This window comes from Saimiri boliviensis, chromosome 2 (assembly GCF_048565385.1).
Source record: "Saimiri boliviensis isolate mSaiBol1 chromosome 2, mSaiBol1.pri, whole genome shotgun sequence".
Classification (NCBI taxonomy): domain Eukaryota; kingdom Metazoa; phylum Chordata; class Mammalia; order Primates; family Cebidae; genus Saimiri; species Saimiri boliviensis.
In genome coordinates this window covers 157810737-157832834 of record NC_133450.1, presented here as the reverse complement: position 1 = coordinate 157832834, position 22098 = coordinate 157810737, and the positions used below count along the sequence as shown (strand labels likewise).

Genomic DNA, 22098 nt, shown 5'->3' with positions numbered 1-22098 from the left:
GTTTTCTTTTCTTGAGTTGGCTGTTAGAGTGATAAAACATGCTTGTGGGGCCATTCTGGTTTTGACAGTTTCCTGTGACAGCCAAGACACCCACAGGCAGGAATTAGAGTCTGCTCTGCCCTTCTCACTCAGATCCAGACTAGGAGATGAAGCTCAGAATGTTGGATTTGATATTTAACTTTCCCAGGTATATTTTGCCACATCAAAAACCTTTTATACTCATATAAATCACAACACTTGATTGTAGACAGAAGCATGTGACACTTGGGTCCCCTCTTAGAAATGGGAGAAAAGACACGAAAGGGAGTCTAAATTGGTTTTCACAAAAGGCCGAAGTCTCTCTCATTGTCTCTGAATGATTGGTGTCCCTATTTGTGAAGTCGTGGGAGTTTAGTGAAAAAACATCTTTTTTTCTTAGAAGGCTAATATACTGAGGAGTGTTACCAGGAAATTTATGGGTGACATATATGAGAGCAGAGCTTGCATAAGGTATAGAAAGCAAATACTGTTTTGCTCGGGAGACTTTACGTTCTAGCAGACCAATCATGATGGTTTATGCTAACATTTTCCTCCTGATGGGTATGCCGTGTTTGCATGTGCCTGGCCTCCAGGAACCAAAGTCGAGATCAGCCTAAGAAGTACCCAAACCACACATTGCAGGTTCCTTCAAAGCACTCAGCCGTGTTGCTCTTCAGAGCCCCCAGTGGGGTGAATGAAGAAATTAGTGTATGTGTCAATTAATGCAGTATCGAGGAGCCATAAGCGAGAAGAGGTATACAGCTCAGGTGTTCAAAAGGCCAAAAATATTGAGGATTCCACCTGGGATCAGGGGGGATGCCACGTACCTGCTGTTTTGTCCTTTCTTAAATTGGTTATTGTTAAATAACTTAGTTCTTTTTGGAAATTTTATTTCCCTTAATAAACTTGTAAGAACTACATTGTCATTGTAAAATATATTTTTATTTAGCAAACATAGATACTATATAACTTTGATTATATTATATAAATGCTAATTATAAAATTGTATAATATGTAAATATTCATTTTTATAACCCAGTATGATGTAATAACTATTAACCTCATTTTACAAATGGAAAATGGAGACACCAAGAAGCTAAGTGATTTAGAAGCTGACCCTAGGATGTGAAGCCCAGGAGGTCTGCCTCCAGAGTGCTTGCTCTTCACCATTGCTAAAATTCAGAAAAAAATATAAAGGCAAAGAACAATATGCAAAGAAAACTATAGATGTGGTAACTTGCCATCTTTATTCTGTAACATAGACATCTGTACAACGGATCCTAGGCTTTGTATTCAATTTTATGTCTTGCTTTTTAAAAAATGAATCTTAATTTTCTGTTTTGATCACTAGCACTGCAATAACTGTCCCTGTGCAGAATTTAATGTTCTTCAGAATACATTTTCAGGACACTTCCTCAGAGGTGAATTTCCTTAATCCAATAGCCTGAACACTTCTAGCATTCTAGATACCAGTCATCAAACTGTTTTCCAAAGGGCTTGTCGTCTCTTGCAGTGTCTGCAACACTACATAGAAATGCCATCATCATTCACACTTGAGCATTAAGAATGATTTTTAGAAATCTTTGCCAATGTCGTAGGTAGAATGTGACATTTTACCATTGTTTTCATTTGTATTTCTTTGTTTGCTTGAGAGTTTACAGTTTGCTCATATTAGATGATTAATTATGAGTATTTGAGTGGTCTGTTTGGGTCTTTTGCCCTCCTGTCCATTGAGAACTGTGCCTTTGGGGACCAAAAGGAAAAGACAGTAGTTTTTCATTCTTCTTTCTGGCTTGAAATGGAATTTCCTTAGGCATTTTCTTAGTGTATACTAACAACAAGCTTTTAATCTTCTTCCAAATGTTATGTGGATTTTTCTGTTGATTCTATATCAAGTGCACTCTAGTCTGCTTACAAAGGATATTTTGTTTTCTACTATGAATGTGCCCTGTCCATAAATCTACATTTGATCTATCTTGGATAATACACTCCTAGAGGGTCACTATGTAAAGCACACATTCTTGGCAATATTCATAACCATAGAATAGGCATTCCAATGTCCCAGCCCAGGGTGATCTGAATGGTTCCACAGGATGTATTGTGGGTCCTAATGAGAAAAGAGAAGGGTTGAGAGCATGGTAGATTGTATGTATCAGTTCACCCTGTTTTTACTTAAAGAAAGCTAAGAAGAAACTCAAATAGCACCTTGCTACTCTTTTGATGGGCAGTTCATTTCCTCAATAAGGAATGAAGCTTTCCAATCTCAAGAGGTGGTTCCATTAAAGGAAGTCATACAGGATTACGGGTCCAAAGTCCGTGGGTTTGTTCTGTATTCTCCATTATTTAGTGTTTGTGGAAGAAATCCTGGGGTACTTTATTAATCCCTTTTTTTCATAGAAAACAGAATAGTGATATCAGTAATAACTGACATTTATAAAGTAATTTAAAACATTACAGATGGATTTTCTTATCCAGTGACTCACTTAATTTTCACAAATAGCCCTGTGAAGTAGACAATGACATTCACGTTTTACAGTTGAGGAAACAGACGCAATGAAACGTAGAGAGTTAGCAGCAGAGCCACAACTCTCCTTCCAATAAAGTATGGAACTAAGATTTCATCATTACTTTTTTTAAAAGCATATTATGCTCCAAGAAAATCTGTTGACTTAAATCTACTACGAGGCAAGGACAAAGAAGAAAACGAGCCATCAGGAAAGGAGTGGAGCATTATAGAAAAGAACCTCGTAGGACCCCAAGGAAAACTGCACTGAAAGGAGTAGATGAAATAAGATTATCAAAATGTTGTTGAGTCTTTTCAAATATTACTCTTGCTCAGTTTTCCTTCTTTGGAGTTTTGTGTTTTTATCATCTAACATTTTCATAAGACTCACTCCTAGCTTTTTCTATTTACTACAAAGATCAACAATACAGAAGTAAATCGTAGTACATCCAACTGTGAAATACTGTCTACCTAATCAGGATAATATGATCTAAATGTGTATGAATTTCTCTATTGGAAAGACAGATAGGTGGATACATTTTTAAGTGGCCCTTGTAAAGAACATTCTACAGGTTTTTAACTAGTCTGAAAACAGAAGAAAATATAGGATAAAGGACATTAAAGAAGGTGCATTCAAAATCCAGTGGTAGACTCTGGGGTAGGAATGTTCCCCTGAAGGTCAGGCTTTCAACTCCAGGACTCTTTGGAGTCTAGAGAAGGTAGGAAGCCTTTCCACTTGAGATACTAAAGCACGTAATAAAAATGTTACATGTTAACAAGCTTGGAAATTCCTCTAAGGTAGAAGAGCTTCAGCCAATAATGCATTCCAAATGTTTGCTTGGAAGATTTTACAGGTGTCCTTAAGAGCTAAAGGCATTGGTCATGAAGCCAGGCTGAGTAAGGTTCTAGTTGGGTTGGAATGATCTTTGGAACTTGTGCCCAAAGGAGCTCAATGCCATGCTTGCGTTTCAGGATTTTATGGGCAGCTGCAGACGTTCTGCCCCCCACATTACCCTGATTCCCAGAGAACTGTGCCGCCTGTCAGCTCCTGCAGTATGGTGCCTGACCTTGAGGACTGCCTGGTCCCTACATCCGTGGGCCAGGCCGGTTTTGATGTTTTCCACAGAGCCTTCTCGACTCACTCGGGCATTACAGGTGTGTTGCTTGTCTGTGACTTAGAAACTCCTGTGAAATGACAGGAGAGACCAGGTGGGCTGCCTGTGACCGACCTGGGCTAGACTTGACCAAGCAGGTGACAGCATCAAATTCTGCTGAATGATGCATGAAATGTCTCTCCTCTTCACCTTCCTCTCCAGCCCTCCTTCAGCCCCTTTTCTACAGCCCTGGTTCAGGAGCCATCCTATCTCTCCCAGACTATGGCCATAACTTTCCAGTAAGTCTCCCTGACTTGATTCCTCATCTTCACCATTATGACCTCCATACTACCATGAACATTGCCTCCCCAAAATGAAAGATAAAACATGCCGCTTTCCTGTTCAAATAGATTAGTTTTCTATGGCCTAGAGAATAAATTCGACTCTTCCAGCATGACATTCAGAGCCCTCATGAGGTAGGCCTGATTCAGCTGTCCACACCTGCCCATGCACATTTTTCCCTACATGCTCTTCACCTGAGCTTTGCCAGCACCCTTGACCCCACATGCCTCTCCTTCTGTCTTCTGTTTCCTCCTCCTGGAATGTTCTTTCCCAATTTCTCCATCTGTGATCATTCCATTCTCTTTTACAACTCAACTTTAACATCACCTCCTTTTGCGGCAACCCCCAGCCTTCCCTAGAACACTTTTCTTTTACTTAGACTCAGCCTGTCTCTTGTGCAGTCACATTTTAGCAGCTGCCTGCAACTCGGCCTCCTCCCTCACTAAGGTCGCTGAGAACAGAGACTCACCATAGGGTCCACGCTGGTGTGGCTGCCTCCTTAGCCCCCAGTTTTCACTTGGTGAGCTGCATTACTGTAGAGCACTTTCAGCGGGTGTGGCATGGGGAAGGAGTTACTGACTTACTGTGTTCTTTCTCTTCCAGTGTATGATTTACCTTCAAGTTCCTCAGGCCTCTTTGGGGAGTCTCTCCGCAGCGGGGCTGAAGACGCCACCTTCTTGCAGATCAGTGCTGTGGACCGCTGTCCCAGCCAGCTCTCCTCTGTCTACACCGAAGGCTAATAGCTCTCTTGGCCACTCCTGCACACCCAGGACCCTGATGTTGCTTGCCAACTTTTGTTTTCCTCCTCTCACAGACTGCATGAGGAAGAATGTGAGCCCAATCCGTGGGACCTGCAGAGTCACTGATGTGTCGTTTGGAAGGCAGGACTGAAAGACAGATCTAGCTTTGCAGGAATCATTGCAGTTGCTCCTTTTTCTTTGGGTTTGCTGGGCTAGGTGACCGGCAGGACTGTCTTTTCAAAGGGAATTTAGAGCCTCACTCTATTGGATACCTGTTACTTCCTGGCTGTCAACTCTTAAAGGACACCAGTGAAATGATGTGCATGTGAAAATGTAGTTTGGGGATGACCCTGTCTGAAAACTCCAAATAGGGAAAAAGAACCCAATTACCAGAGACATAGTGACCTGCCTCACCTAATCTTCACCCTCACTGCTTCTGATACAAAGCCAGGCACAACAAGGGAAATCCATGTCCAAAGCGTAGTGTGGTCTCAACTCCTAGAAGCTCCCTGGGTTTCCTTTTTCTCTTAGCCGCATGCTAACCAGTTCCTTCTCAGTGTTTCAGTAGCAAAATAAGGTTTTATATGCCAGCAGCCTATCTTTGTTTTTGCATTTTAAAGACTTATTTATACCTGCTCCAAAAGGAAAAAATATGTAAAGGTCTATTCTTTGGTTGGAAATCATTATTGTAATCGCCCCAGCTATAGACATTTTGCACAGCTGTGGTTCTGCCTGGCCCCACCTCTGGCATGTTATTTTGCAGTTAGCAAAGGCTACCTGAGGGAAATGGAGTGGGCGTCTCCCGCACCACCAGTGCTGTAGCAGGAACCTTCCTGGGTTGACTGTTTAGTGACGCCACCTCAAAGACTTTCTTCCAATAAAAACGTTGTTTGACTGGTTTACCCATTGCCTCCACTCTGGTGCTGCGCCCAGAGAAGGTGCCAGATGTGAGAACCGGACAGACTGAGTCGTGTACCGGGTTCCCTTAAAAGACCAAACTAGTGATGCTTGACTGCCGGTGCAGATTTCACTACCATTTTTCAGGATTCCCACTCATCTGTCTGTCTCGTCCCTCTGCTTCTCTCCACCCACGTTTTGCATTCCTCTGACCCTCTTCCTGACTGGCTCACCTATGCCCACCTGCAGCTATTACCTGATCATCTTTGGAAGGTAGAGGTGACAGTTCTTAAAGTCTGCAGAAAGAGGCAATTCTTTTTCTGAGTTCCAGGTTTGAAGACCTAGAATTTTCACAGAGCACTGGGTTGAAAATATCAAGCCTAAATAGGAAGTCATTTTCTGTGACATCTTTACATAACTAGTACAGATCCCGAGTCCTAGGGCATCAGCTATAAAAACTGGCCAATCACAAAGACACAGTAAGTTCTGACATTCTGGTACTATCATATTTCAAGTATTTTTTTTCTCACTTTAAAATGTTTTTCTGAGCAAAAGTGAAACAATGCAGTTTGTCAAACTGAGATCACTACAATCTTCAAGACAACCAAAACAGCTTGGTGTTAGATGGGATTCTGTGATAGTTTGTGTACTGAGAGGTCCTTCCGGTCTGGCTCTACAATCCTACAATTGAAAGTATTCTTCCTGATTCCAGAGTTCATTCCAACGTGCAGTAGAATGAGGTGAATGAAGAACCACTTGTGGTTTTCGTTTTCCCAGTTGCACTTAATCTAGTTCCTCCGAGTAGTGGGCTGTCATCTAAGAAAAGCTTTCATATAGACATCCAAGTCTGTGAAAGAGATGAGTTTGCCACTTTACAAAAACCTGCTCTCCTTTACAAAAGGACACACATCAGCCTTCCTTTACAAGTGAACTCCAAGGCTGCGTGTAAAGTACGACCTTTCTTGGAGATTTTGTGGGTCATGGCATTTAGCCTAAGCGAGGGACCTAACATGCACACTCAGTTGGTAGCATCCCTCATGTGTCCTTTGTCACACTCTGGAAATAAAGAAAAAACTCTGAGACCATCTATTCATACTTAAATATGGACGCCTTTGCAAGGAACTCAAAATACATTTCATTTGTACAATGAGAAAAAAGGTGAAAAGGCAAGGTTGTGATTGCAGTTAACATTGTCAGCCCTGCCTTTTGGCTTGATGTAATTTAAAGTAGAAAGGGGGAAGGGGGACAGAACAGAAGCTCCGCTTTAGAAACCATGGACATCACCTGGGAGGAGCTGCTTCTCAGCCAGGCTCCAGTCTTCCTGCAGCCTCTCGCAGTAACCCTGCCCCTTTCTTACTTCACCTGGGCTAGAGGGACTCTAAAGAGGACCCAGGCAGTAGGGGCACCTGCAGCCCTCCTTCCTCAGCAGGAACTCAATGTGGAGTCCCCGCGGGACATCTGCCTCTCAGAGCACACAGGCAGCAGGACCCTGAGCAGCCCTGCTTCCTGACCATGGGCCTTTCCTGATAGCCGCAGGCGTGAGATTGTGGCCTCAGGATAGGACACATTTAGATGCCTTCCAGACTACACACACTGTGCTTAGATTCTAGAGTCTCTCCTGACCTTAAACTTTGTCCCTTGCTTACTTTCACACTGCAGAAGATTTATATGTACTTTCGCCATTTTTGCAGCAGTCTAAGTAGAAACTTCAAGAAATCATTCCCTTTCATGTCCCAGTCTTTTTAAGTCTTGATACGTAACCATTTTCATAAACATACAGATTGTCAGTCTCCTTTAAAAAAAAACAAAAAACAAAAAAAACAAACTAGTGCTTGTGAAAACACAGTGCAAAGACAATTATCCTATTGCATTAAAAAAAAATCAGTCTGCCGAGAAACATTTTATTTGCTGTGTTTTAATTCCCTAAAGACACTGCATCAAAATGATCAAAATACCAGTTTGTAATTTAGCCTCTGATCAGCTGTTAAATATTATTTAAATATTTACTGGGCCTGTGGGGTATCTCCCATTACCCGTGTCTCCCTCAAATTCCATAAGCAATAATAGAAAATAAGGTCTTTAGTAGATCACAGCAGAGTTACCACTGATAAGAGTGCTGGTTTTGTTTTTAAATTACCAGCTGTCAAGTACAGCAGCACCCTAAAAGCAGTTTTGAACAAGGATAAATTCCACTCCCTCATTTAAGAACCCTGACTTCCCAGTTGCCTTGAAGTATTGGGAATAGTGACTACACATGTTCAGTTTAACTATTTGGTATTTTATTCGACTATTTTGGCCATGTCATTTTATAGAAGCATTTTTAAATAGCACTTTTTGTTAGTGGTGTGGAATTGCTGCAGTTACTGTTGTGTGTTTTTTTTTTTGTTTTTTTTTTTTTTTCAACAGATAAAGCTAAAAAAAAGCACTCATTGGCAAAATAGTGAGTGTAAAAAAGAAGAGATTTACTTTGTACAGACAGCAAAGCATCCTGCGTAATGTTGCTGACATAAAGCACTTTGGGGCGGGGGGAAGTGGAAATGTGTTTTCCATAAATCACACAGACTCTTGTACATAGTTATATACGCTCACGTAGAGAAATGAACTGCATATATCATACTGGATATGGGGCCGATTTTACTCTGGAGGCACATCTGGTGCTTATTGTCATAAATCTTTTAAAGAATTAGGTACACTTTTTTCTATTAATATGTATAGTTTTGTGATTTGTCACAGTTATGTTTCATATAATCATAAGTTATTTTGTCTTGTTCATGAAGTCCTTTTTTTATGTCAAAGTAAAATGAAGGGATTGTGCACTTGGTACAGAATAAAACTGGAAATAGAGGAGACGGCCTCCTGCCTAAAATCCTCCTTCAGCCTGTCGCTTTAAAACACGATGGCAACCATTATTGTTTGTTTGTTGTTTTGTTTTGTTTTACCATCAGCCTCCTACATACTGGGAATGGTAATTATAATTAAAAGCAGATGTGGGGGAGGGAATGTTCAAGTCCAGCTTTAAAATGCCGCATTGCTTTGGGCCAGAGCTGCAGCCTGGATTTAATTATAGATATGAGGACGAAATGGCAGTAAAAATGAATGTCTCCCTGAATCCTTTACATGTTGGGAGTGTCCATAAATAAAACATGAAGTTTTATTTCATCAGATTTAATTAAAGCTTTTATACATGTTTTATTGGTTATTCTATTAATCCGCTTCACAAACTGGATAAATGTGTGCTAGGATTTGGGGTTTATTTGTGCATTTTCAAAGTAGCTCTACATCATGCTTCAGAAATGCCTCTAGTGCTTGGTACTCCCGATGCTGGGATTTCAGCAAGCTGACAGTTGGAGGAGGGGATCTTTTCAGCCCTGTTATCCCAAAACCGTTGAGAGAAAGACACAAGCATCAGCTTCCCATGAGCTGATGCCCTGGAGAAACGGGCAGGTACTCTCCCTGGTTTCCTCATCCTGTCCACTCTGCATGCTTTAGAATATCACCTGCCTCATTGGCTGTGATGAGCTTTCCTCCTCGGCCCCCGTCTGTGTGGGGCAGGGTGTGGGAGGATGGGGTCGGAATATTCCCGTACCTGGTTTACCTGCTAGCCAAGCATGTGAATCCAAAAGAGATCACATCTCAAGGTCCATTCATAGAAAGCTGACTGTTTCCTTGCTACATTTTTTTTTAAAAGACTTGAGAATTATTTTAAGAGAAGATACAAAGCAGAAGGGATGATGGTCCCATGAACCTTGTCTGGTCTCTCAGGGTCAGACAGCAGACACAATTAGGTTCGCGGTTGTGGAGATAGAAGTGTTGCTAACTGATGACATACAAAGAGCTCCTCAGCTTCCTAAAAGGAGGTGGCTGGTGGGAATGTGATTTTTGTCCAGCCTCTTCCAAGGAAAGTTTGGCATTAAGTGGTGGAGCTGAAAGTCCACATACTCTACAACCCAGCAATTCCACTACTTTCAAGAGACTCAGATCAAAAATGGCTCAAGTATGAGATGTTCATGGCAATGTTATTCACAGTACCCCCAAACAAGAAATGATCCAACTGTCAATTAACAATAAAATGAACAAATTGAAGTTTGCCTAAGGAACATAGTGAAGTGTCATGGAAGTGACAACAAAGGAAGTGACAGAACGACAGCCACACACAACTCGGGGCTGAGTCTCGACACAAAGGCAAATACTCAGTGTTATTCTGTTTATGTACTGTTTGAAAACAGGCGAAACTCAATTAGAATTTAAGTGGTAAAAGTATAAAGAACAGCGAGGAAAATGTCAAAGGCTTATAGCTCTGGTGGAGGAGAAAGAACACATGGAAGACTTCTGGGGGGCTGATGGACAATGTTTTATTTCTTCACTCAAGTGTTAGCTTATACAAGTGTTTGATTTATGATTATTTAACTGTGCATATATATCTTACAGTTTTTAGTTCCAATAATAGCAAGAGGCAACTCTTAAATTTCCTGTTCGAGAGCTCTACAAACTTTTTCTGCAAAGGGCCAGGTACTACACATTTCAGGCTTTGGGGGCCATATGATCTCATGTCTGTTACTCAACTTTGCCACTGTAGTTCGAAAACAGCCATAGATATTATGCAAACAAATGGATGTGGCTGTGTTCCAATAAAACGTTATTTACAAACACTAATTTGAATTCCGTCTAATCTTCAGATGTTGTGAAATATTTTGATTTTTTTTTTTCAATTCTATAAAACAGTAAAAAATTCTCAACAAGCTGTACAAAAACACAAAACTAAGCTAAAAAGGCAGCAGGCAGGATTTGGCCACTGGGCCATAGGTGGCTGACCCTGGTCGATTGAAAGCGTATTCTCAAAGTCCTTCCCAGAAATACGCACTCAGAAAACTATGGATAGGAGCCTTCTGCTTATTCCTCTGCTAGGTTGCGTCCTGTTTCTAGAGGAAATTCATGATTTCTATTGATTAAACTTTTCTTTGTTTAGATCTTGGGTTCTGCTCCCTGGGATACAGATGAATGCTTAGAGCCTGCAGTGCCATTTGACTTTATCTCTGGATTTAAAGTTTTTAGTAAAAAGAACTGGGCATAGAGAAATCTGTGAGAATTGGAAAATGAGCACCCATTCTTTCCAAGCTAGCCAAATATTTGCTGGATCTTGGCAGCCACTGCCAACCTTTTTCCTCTGAAATGCTGAGAGGTTATAAGTAATGGAAGACTTCATTTTTCTAGGGCCACAGCTCTTGTGAGAAGCTAGAGCTGCCTCTCAAAACCTGCCGGGTTCTCATGGAAAAGAGACTAAGTGTTTTATATTCAGTGATGCCTCTGACAAGTGACCATAGAAGAGTCAGAGGGCCCTGATGGTGCTCAGAGTCTCCCCACTCCAATGCCACAGGAAGGCAACTACACACTGTAAGCCCCTCCCTGGCCCCTGGTTTCCCATAGTGACTAGCTCCCTAATTCCCAAACTAGGGATTTGTCATCCCTAATGGCACTCCCGTTGGCTGCTCACACTTATGGGAGAGAATGAGACTGAATTCACGTGGCATGAGTGTATGCTCCTCTTTGTGTATCTAGCCTGTGATAACATTACTAGTTTCAAAAATATGGTTATTCCTGAGTCCTGGGTCATTGACTGGATATTAGCTTGGACTAAATCCTCTTCAGCAGGTCTCCCTGGTTTCACGTGCCTGAGTTTGCGTATTATATATGGTTCTGTCATTAAAGCTGCCAAGAGTGTAGAATTTTCGGTAAAATGACCTAAATGATACGAAGTTTATGCCAGGAAAAAGCTTAGAGGACATCTGGTCCAAGCTCATCATTATACAGAGGAGGAAACAATTATTTCATTCATTCACTCATCATTCATTTGTTCCTTTGCTCACTTACTCACCGTTATTCATGCCTACTATGTGTTAAACAGGTAGAAGTGGCTCTTTCCCTCACAGAGCTAAAAGGGATCACCAGAATCTGCCTGATAATATTCCCTGGGGCTTGTTAAAAAGGCACATTCTGGAACTACTCCTGAATGCACACACACAGTTACTGAGTTGGAACTTGAGATGGAGACATCTGCATTTTTAATCAACTCTCCAGGTGATTATATGAACTAAAGTTGCAAACTAAAGCTGACCACCTTTGATACAGTGGGAATAGCAGGCCATTTAACAGGACAACACTATATAATAAGGGCTCAGCAGAAGAGGTGCTCTCCACTCCCATCTGGGGAGATAGGAGAACAGGGTCAGAGTTCCCTGAAGGAAGCAGGAAGCAAGGATGCCTGAGCTCATCCTGAAAGGTAAGTAGAGCTTCAAGAAGCAAAGAAGCAGAGGAAAGGTGTAACAGGCAGAGAACACAACATGTGCAGAGCTGCCAAGGGAGGGAAAGCTACCCAACAGGCTAGTTGGAGGGTTGGAGGTAGTCCCATCTTTGTGCTGAGTAATGCTTCCACGACCCACTGGCCCCAGATCACAGACCTTCCTGTGTAGGCCTGCTGAGCTTAAAGCATTTTTTCCCCAAACCAGCAAGGGGGCTCGTACATTACCAGTTACCCTACACAAAGGGTTTCACAGTCACGTTAATTGGGGAAATGGCACATTAAAGTTACATAGGTGGCTTTGCTTCAGGACCTCTCAGATCCTTTACTGTGCCAATGTGCATTGTAACTCTCCAAAAGGGAGTCGGGGGATGCTGTCTGTTGACCAGGGAGCCCTATTTCCAAAAAGCACCTTGTTAGTAACATGGAAAGAGTTGAGTGATTCCTGAAAAAAGTTAAACGTAATTACAATATGATTCAGCAATTCCATTCTTAATTCTCAAGCATTGAAAGGAAGGACTCAAATACAAGTACAGCAGTGTTCACAGGAGCATTATTCACAATATCCAAAAGGTGGAAACAACTCAAATGCCCAAGAACAGATGAGTGGATATAAAAAATATGGTCCATACCCACAATGGAATAGTATTCAGCCTTTGAAAAGAGGGAAATCCTGATACATGATAAAACATAGATAAACCTCAAAGATACTGTGCCTGAAATAAGCCAGACACAAAAGATACTAAAAAGGACAAAGCATGATTCCTCTTACATGAGGCAACTAGGATAATCAAGTACATAGAGACAGAAGAAGAGTGATTAGCAGGGGCTGTGGGGAAAGAGGAATGGGAAGTTGTTACTGAAAATAGTTTGAGAAGATGAAAAAGTTCTGGAGATGGATAGTAGTAATGTTTGCACACCCACAAAATATACTTAGAAGCACTGAACTGTACCCTTCAAAATGGTTTAAATGATAAATTTTATGGTATGTTTGACCACAATTTTTTTGAAAAGATAATGCAGGCAAGAGTACCTAATAGGATGCCTGATACCTGGCAGACAACTTTAAAGGTTTTAAAAGCTCCTTGTCAGGCCAGCAGTGCTCTTTGGATTTAGGATCCTCTGGGAGGATGGGAGTAGAGCCCATCTACTCTGGAGAGGATGGGAGTACAGGATGAGTCAGTATTTGCTCCTCATGGGTAAAATGGTGGCTGTAAATGGACCCTGGCTTCCTGAGAAAAAGGAAAAGGAGCTGAGGAGACGGGATGGCAGTTTGGAAGAAATGCAGAAGGGGTTCTGAGCATGGAAACGGTGCCTGATAGAAATGTTCAGGAATTGAGGAAGGTGAAAGAAAGGGGATGGAAGGGGACTGGATGTTGGTATGGCAGGAGGAGGAGAACATCAAACAGGGCGTGACGAAAGAACTACCTTAGACCCAGCTGAACCCACCGTGAGCAAATGCCAAGACTAGTTTGAATTTCATTCATTTATTTAACAATTGTTTACTGAGCTCCATACCCAACACTCTGTGTCATAACCATTCTAGGTGCTGAAGACTATTCAAAAACAAACCCCACACATATTATATTCTAGAGGATTGGCATTAGAGTTTTATTTTGGTTACTCGTGAAGTATGAGACTCCACAGAAGGTTAGGTTAGCCAGGAAGCAGATGCTGAGACAGAGCTGGGAGTGTAAAAGGCTCCGTGGAGAGTTACACCTGTGGAAGGAACCGGGCAGAAGCTAGAGTAGGCAGAGGGCGCCATCAGACTGTGATGCCATCCAAATGGAGGCTCTGCCAGCCCACTGGGATGTTGTAGAGCAAAGATTGCTCTCAAGCAGTAGAAGAGTTCCATGTTGGGTGGAAATAGCCAGGCTATCATACCACTCCCTGCTGAAGCCCACCCTGAGAAGAGTGTGTCTTGGTTATCACTGTCTTCCTGAGAGCTGGAAAGCGGAGGTGGACCCTGAAAAATGAACGCTGTCGATGAACCACAATCCATGTAGCTGGAGATCTGAGCAGCAGAGCTCTGTGTCTGCACAAGACATTGGGGAAAACCATAGGTCCCCTGTCATTATACTTCCCAGTTTGTAATAAAGTGTGAACTGGACACACACATGCACACGCACTTTTGAAAACAGATTTCTGCCTCAGCTCTTCTGTTGACTTTATCTCACACCCACACCCACATACAGTCACTGAGATTTCAAAACGTCTCAAGACTGTTCTTTCTCAAAACTAGAGTACTACTCCTTTTTGGAGAATAGTGGTGAGCGGTGTGTGTGTGTGTTAGTGAAGGGTGGTGACCTGTTTCTTTTTCTTTCCTACCAGGATGCACCAAGAAAGGGAACGAGCTTTGGCATCAGGCAGACCTTGTTCTCTAGTTTGTGTTTTTTAGCCTTCAAAGCAAGTCCCCAAACTACATTGCTCTGAGCTCATGTCTTCAGCTTGCAGCAGGCATCACACAGCTCATCTCACAGGCAATGAGATAAAGGCATAGATGATGTAGCATGTTTCCAAGTATATGTTAAGTACTCTCTAAACGGTCACTGCCATCTTTTAAAAAGCACTGATAGTGCATTCTGTGTGGAATAATTGTGAGAGGACCACAGCAAGGATCCTAGTTCTGCAATTCACAGAGGCATGAAGGAAATGTGCTGAGTGCACCCAAGTTGTAAAATCTTCCAATGGTATTGCCTCAAGAGCCTGCTTTTATCTTAAGCTCAGTGTAACCTATGGTTCACAAAGATGTCTCTTTGGTATGTTCCTGGGGACATCAAAAAGATGGCACCCCTTTTAGAATTGACAGGAGGACCTCCTCCCCTGGGCCCTGTGTTTCAAAGGGCTCCACTCTGACCATTCTGCAGCCATGCCCGGCCCCACACAGTGTGGAGTTCATGTGGCTGAAGTGACGTCACCACTAAAAACTCACTCTTCTTCCCCTTACGGGCTCACTCCAGGTATTTGGAACCCCAGAACTCCCTGTCCAAATGGCCTGTGCTACTTCTTGGGCCAGCATGGGCTTCTTTCTCAAATGGATTTGGTATGGTACCCCGGAGTGGATCAGGTCCCCCGTGTGCATCCTGAGGCTTGAGGGGAGGCCATGGAGTGGCTGTTTGTGGGGCTGTGGATGAAGCTAGACACGGAGATGCTCACGGTTGAAGATGGAACCTAGGGGTTTTGAAGAGAAGAGGGTTGGATCGTAGGCAGGAGGCCAAGGACTGTTCTCCTTGTGCCACCACATTCTAGCCAAGATACTCAAGGAGTCTCTGATCATTCTAAATCAAACCTGGCCATCCAGGTTGCTGTGAAAGTATATTTGTTGAGAGATGAAAACACATTTGGATTTAACAAGTTTGTTAGCTAGCTTTGGAATTTTTAAATATTTAGATCTATGTGTGTGTTGGTCCCCATTTGCGATCTTGCCCCTGGCCCTGTAAATATTAGAGGCAGGCCTGGGAGAATTCTCACAGCCGTAGCATCAGTAGACCTCAAATACCAGGAGAGAAGATGTGCAGTACAAATTCTAAAATCCATAAAAAATCATTAAGGAGTGTTAGAGCATTGGGACTCAACAAATACCTTGACGGCTGCCAGACAGCAAATGGTGCACTATGCGAACATGTGTTGTAGTCTAATACGTTTTAAAACCAAATAAGCTATTTTTATTTCTAATCCGAGTGCTTCCTGGCTTGGCTGTGCTCTATAGCCAACAGTGAACATCTGCAGACCACATCCCCGTATATGGATCATCTGTACACAGTCCTTCGTGATGCCCATCTATGCAGCATGACCCATTATATTGAAGAGTGGCTTTAAGGAATGACCCCTTTCCCCTACTGGAAATCTGGAAGGTGCATTAAGCTAATAATCCCCCTGGGGTACTGTGAGGCATAGCTGTATTGCCCAACCAACCACACAGCTGGATCTTCTATCATCAACTCCAAATCGGCTCTCTTCCCCCTGCATGTACCCAGTCTTCTCTTATGCTTAGATTTTTAAAAGGCCAAATTCCTGTCCACAGAAAGGGTTTGTGTGAGACGAAGGGCTCACGGCGAAAGAGGCTCATTTGTGCCCCGGTCTCCCATGATGACTAAGAAAAGTCCGAGCTCAGTGACCAAATGCTGTCCAGTCCAGGTACCTCCTTTGACACTGCACAGTAACTGAGATGTGAAGGTAGTGGCTTGTTCAGGGAAAGAGCTGGAAAATGAGAAACCAGGAAAAGAAGCCTGGGCTCTTGCTTTTCCTCTGTGATTACCTCCTTTGCCCCTGCTCATTCAAGGACCTTAGCCCTTATTAAAACTTGACCTGGCTGTGCTGAACTATTACTGGGCACACTCCCTCATTGCCCGCAGTGGAGGCAAGGCTGCCATGGGAAATTCTGGGCTCTGAATCCTTTTAATCCTTTTCAGTAGATCCCAAGATGCCTGGCTGAACTCTGGCCAACTGGCCTAAGATCAGTGCTGCTCCGGGCATACAAAGTGTATCATGACATGGGCAGTATGACAAGATGTAAAGAGTACTGATCCGGAAATCCGGAGACCAGGCTCCAGTTCGGTGACTAAGCCAAGTCAATTCTGACTAGAGCTTGTGCTCTGAAGTGAGGAGCCTTCAGAATCCACTCCAGCTCCACCATATAAGCAAATTACTTGACCACTCTGAACCTCAGTTTGCTCATCTATTCAACAGGGATCATATCCGAGTTGCAAGGTGTTTGAGGGATTCTTGTGTCTATCACAAAGTTTGCCATTAATAAATACTGATTTCCCTTCAGCACTTTTAAAATTCAAGTTGAATCAGTTAATCTATCCAGCTCTGACATGCATTTGTGCTGTCCCTTGGCTTTGCATTCCAGAATTTTCTCCAGGATACATGATCTGTGATCTATTTTCCTCTCAGGCCATTTTCCTCCTCAACCCAGCTGTGTTCACTGAAAAGTTTGCAGACAGAGCTAGTCCACCTAGCAGTAGGCACTATTAATGATTTACCGAGAAGATGGATTCAGGAAGTGATGACAAGAAATGCCTTCTGTGCAGTTAAAGAGAGGTTCCACTAAGGCTCTGAAGTCAATGGGCCTGCCATCCTGAGGCATGGGGACCACCACAGCGTTCATCTAGGCAGAAGCAGCTCCACTCAAGGAGGCTGGAGCTGAACAGAGCAATGCTAAGGCTTCATCTCTTAATATTACTTCCCGTGGGTTTCAACCTCGGGACTGATGCACAGCTCAGGGTACTGAGGGGTAATGCCAAGCTATCGGAGTAAAAGAGAAATGCTATACAATCAGTCTGAAAGCCAACAAATCTTTTGTTTACAAATGACAAAAGCCATTCGGCATTTGCTTAAGTTGAAGGGAAAGATCTTGAAAAAGAAAGGGTACAAATGCAGTGAGATATTGGAATAGAACTAAACTATTAATCCAGCTCCCCCTCTCCATCTTTGATTTCTACTCATTTTGACTTGGTTGCTCTATTCTTCTACCTCTGTAGACCTGCCTCCTCCTCTTTTCTAATTCATGTAACTACAAATGATGTCTATCCCATATTCCCAGGTTTATACTTTACCATCCTGAGGAGGGAAAAGAGAGTAAGTCAGCCAGTCTCTCTACATGCATGGACAAACAGGCATATGTATATGTAGATACAGACATAGACATAAAATGAATACATACACTATCAATCTGGATTTCAAATCCACAAAGGGAACGTTCCAAGCCATGCATCTTGGTTCAGGTACTCACTCTTGTTCTGGTCAAAAACCTCCAATATTTGGTATATTTGTTAACAATAATTCCCACAATGAGGGAGCAAGAAGTTGGTGAACCTGGCATATGATTCAAAAGCTGATCACAGCAGCCTAATGAGTTGGGCTACTGTAAGAGCCAGAATCATGACTCTAACAGTTAAAAGGAGCCCAGTAGTTCCAGCATTGGCACATACCAGTAGTGAATAAGTAGTGAACCTTAGCCAACAGGGCTTTTAGCGAAACCTACCTTGATTGAGCTATCATCACGGACACCTGCTTCTGGGCCCTTATCATAAATTTTTGCTGCAGCATTTACTGAGTTCAGACAGTCAGTAATTCATACTTGGGTCTCTGTCTTTTGTGGGTTTCCGCCAAAGGTTGTCTGCCCAGTGCCACAGCTCAGCCTCTCTCCCTAATCTGAGCACCGTGTGTGACTTGTATTCTCTCTAAAAGCTACATTTATTCTGAAGAATAATTCCTCTGAGGAGCGCGGAAATAAGGAGCTTAAAATACTTTGGGTGTCAACAGTAGGAGCAACAGATTGCCATTTGTATGTACTTTGCTCTATCTAAAACTTCAAATTAAAAAATTCTTTATTTTTTAATAAAGGGAGGGAGAGCATTAGGACAGATAACCTAATGTACGTGGGCTTAAAACCTGCATGATGGGTCAATGGGTGCTGCAAACGACCAGGGCACATGTATACCTATGTAACAAACCTGCACATTCTGCACATGTATCCCAGGACTTAGTCTAAAAAGAAATCATTCACTAAGCACTTCTTAACCATATAACTCCCTCAGTACCACCTTAAAGAACTACTTATTAACATATCAAGAATTTAACATACCCTCTTCATTGATGTTTTTTATTCCCATGTGTCCAACAGCCTTCCACTAAAGTTCTGCAGTTGATTTATGGGAACACACATCTTTCTTATTTCAGTGATCTCCCAAGTTCTTGAGTTAAATTGGAGACAAAATTGTCCCTCTAATCATTTATAGTTCTTTGAATCCAAAATAAGTTGAGAAAGTGTTTTCAGAATGAACTGGAGCAACGTCTTGGCAACTTCTATCGCAGCGGGAACAAGAAGAGTACCCACTATCGGTGCAGTTACTATTGTGCTGGAGATTCTGTTCAGCGCAGTGAGGTCAGGAAAAAATGAAAACCTTCTATTTCTGTGATGATGGCTGTTGCTTCCCTCTTCGAGATCAAATCCATGGGAACCGTAAAAGTGAGAGGAAAATTGGGGTTACAGAAGCAGCAACAAAATCTGGAATATTAAGGAACTCTTGAGGATATTGAAGTCAGTATTAAACTAGACTGAGAGGTGGAGTGTGGAACCATGTGGGAGGAAAGTAGCTAAAGCCCTGAGAAAGATGACCAGAGATTGTAAAAAGACAATTAAGATTTCATGTTGCATTTTTGCCTCTCCCTTGAAATTCCTTAGGCCATCCACTGGCTGCCCTTTCACTTAGAAATCAGTTGACATCAGCTTACACAACCCAGTCCACCAATGCTGGGAAATATGAGAGTAATGGAAAAGTCTTTTTAAGATGAGGAATTGAGGAAAACTGGTAGGGAGAGACAAGTCTCCCTAAACTTTCATTTCTCTGTTCGGCTTCCACCTCAATATCCCCAAAACTTGGAGTACAGACTTAAGAGATAACTACTTTCTCCCAATACTCTTTTGGCCTAAAGGTCTGAAGCAGGCATCCCCAGACTACGGCCCGCAGGCCGCATGTGGCCCCCTGAGGCCATTTATCCAGCCCCCCGCCACACTTCTGGAAGGGGCACCTCTTGAATTGGTGATCAGTGAGAGGAGCACAGTATGTGGCAGCCCTCCAACGGTCTGAGGGACAGTGAACTGGCTCCCTGTGTAAAAAGCTTGGGGACGCCTGGTCTAAAGTCAAAACCCTGTGGATAGTTGCGTCAAAGAGTGGCAAAGAAATATTAATAGTCAGCAGTAGGGCTATGGTTGTTTCTGTGACACTGTACCTTGGAACTAAGCCTGACTAAGCCGACTAAGCACTGACAAAGGCTAGGACTGTGCATAGACCTTTTTAAGTACATAGTACCTGACAGAGTCCATGACCACTGCATGGCTCATGGGCTCACAACCTAAAGTAACCAGACTCCTGTGCAATACTACAAACTGCAACACACATTATTCAAAACAGACATATTAGAACAGAAGAAAAAGCTTTTAAATAAAGCCTGCTATGATACTTACGAAAATGAGAAAAAATATTGCCAATATGAGAAAATAACCAAAATAATGGAAATAATCAAGTGGAAATATTAGCTATAAAAAGTAAAATGACTGAAAAAATACAGTAGGGTAGATGCAGCTAACAATGAATAAAAGATCATATTGTGGTATCATAAAAGATTTTAAAAATAGGAAAGAAAAACTAAAAGAAATGGATAATATAAGTTGAAATGCAAACACCCAGAAGCTACAAACTCTAGGAGAGGAAAATAAAATTTTTTTTTAAATCTGAAGAAAAATAAGATGTCTCAGAACTGAATAGAAATGACATAGATTAAAATAACGCACCCATACAGTGCCGAATATAAGAGAAAAACTGACACCTAGATGTAGTAAAATTTAAAAACATCAAAAGCAAGAACAATTACTAATACTTCTAGAAGGAACAGCTCAACCACAAAAAGATAAACATCAGAATAACATCAGACTTAACAGCAATACTGAATGCAAGAAGATAAGGGCTTAATAGCATAGAACTTTTAAAGTAATAAAGGAAAGGAGAAAGAAAAAAAAAGCTAAAGTAAGTGTAATGGCTGAAAAACATGTAAGATAACATGTTCTAATACAATAATTAAACTCACCCTTTAAAACACACATTCTCAAACTGGATTAATAAAAGGCTTCAACTATGTTACTGGAAGAGCTCCCTGAAAACAAAAAGATACAAAAAGACTTAAAGTACATAGAAATACATAACAGGAAAATATTAGGCAAGGAAAGCCTGCAGCAGCAATCCTAGTATTTGATAAGACTATTAGAAAAGCGTGTCTTAAAAAGCAAAGATCTCATATACAAATAAAAGAAACTAATAAGGAAAGATATATTGATTACAAAAATACACACACCTAATATACAGACTCAAAACATACCAAGTAACAACAAAACCAACGAGAGAAAGTCAAGTAATGTAAGTTACCAATTTTAACACACACCAGTTTCAGAAACTGAAATTTATAGATCAAGCAGAGAAACATATGTAGATTTATCAGAGATGTAAAGAATTATGCAACACACAAACATAAAATACCTAGAATTGTTTTCGAGTTGATAAAGAAGATTTTTTACAAAAATAAACCTTGATGATGCCAAATTGGCTTGGCATTTCAAGGCTGCTTTAGTCTTATGAAACCTTTACGTTAACACTTTTTTTTTTTCCCACGACTGCCATGACTGAGGAAAGAGTGTGGAAATTGCACTCGAGCTTTTACATACTTTCATCTGGAAATGACACACATACTTTGACTTACATATATTGGCTAAGGAAATGAACAAGGTTATGCTTAACTTCAAGAGGCAGGAAAATAGAATTCTCCTATATCCTGGAAGAAATAGAAAACTAGATATGAGTGACAACTGCAATGTCTACTAGAAGCAATTTAATGAACGTGAAAACCTGCAAGATTTAAGTATGCACATAGCGATACTGAGAAACCTTATAAAACAGCTGACTAAAAATGAGGAAACGGAACTCGCCACAATACACAGTATCATTTATATAAATACAAAATTCATGCACATGTTGAAAATATGTATGAGATACATTTTTACATTTTAAATGGTATCTAGAGGGAAAAGGCAAATAGCAGTAAAGTATGGGAATAGAGAATAATTAAGTCAAATAAGAGAAGGGCTTTGTGAGACCAATGATATTAGCATAGTACAAAACAGAAGAGCATGATTAACTCCACCCTCTGATGCTGAATTGTTGTTGTTTTAGGGTATAAGGTTCAGTTTAAAAAAGAATAAATAGGCTTCATTTTTCTTAGATGACAATATAATCTTCCTAGAAAACCTAAAATAATACACAAAGTTTTAAAATTAAGGGGTTTATCAGTGTTCTTGGATTCAAAATCCTTGTAAATTGTTGCATTTGTACTAACTGGCACAATTAGTTAGGAAATGTAATTTTATTAAAGATTGTTTGCAACGGTATGTTTAAAAAACTTTAAGGGCCTGCAAATCTAACTGAAAATGGAAAAGATTTTAATGAAGAGAAAAATACGATTAAGTAATTTAATAGGACCTAAATGCATGGAAATAAATACCACATTTATGGATTGGAGCACTCAAAAATCATAAAGCTGTTACTACTAAATTGATATATATTTATATTTAATACAATCTGGATTTAAAAATACCAACAAGTCTTTATAAGAAAAGAGGGCTTAACTTGGCAAAAAAAAATTTGAAGCAGA

General features: G+C 41.3%; 1 protein-coding gene across 5 annotated transcripts in view; it reads left to right on the top strand.

Annotated features, from left to right (window-relative positions):
- Nucleotides 1-8786, top strand: part of GLIS3 (GLIS family zinc finger 3) — a 481147-nt gene extending 472361 nt beyond the window's left edge. For 4 of the 5 annotated variants that reach the window (XM_074394757.1, XM_074394755.1, XM_074394754.1 and 1 more), the window contains 2 exons: nt 3494-3676; nt 4561-8786. In XM_074394757.1, the coding sequence (XP_074250858.1) occupies nt 3494-3676; nt 4561-4697 (320 nt within the window). In that variant the 3' untranslated portion in view covers nt 4698-8786. Of the gene's footprint in view, nt 1-3493; nt 3677-4560 lie in introns of those variants that run through there. The other variant, XR_012516572.1, reaches the window with a different exon arrangement.
- Nucleotides 8787-22098: the final 13312 nt, after the last annotated feature.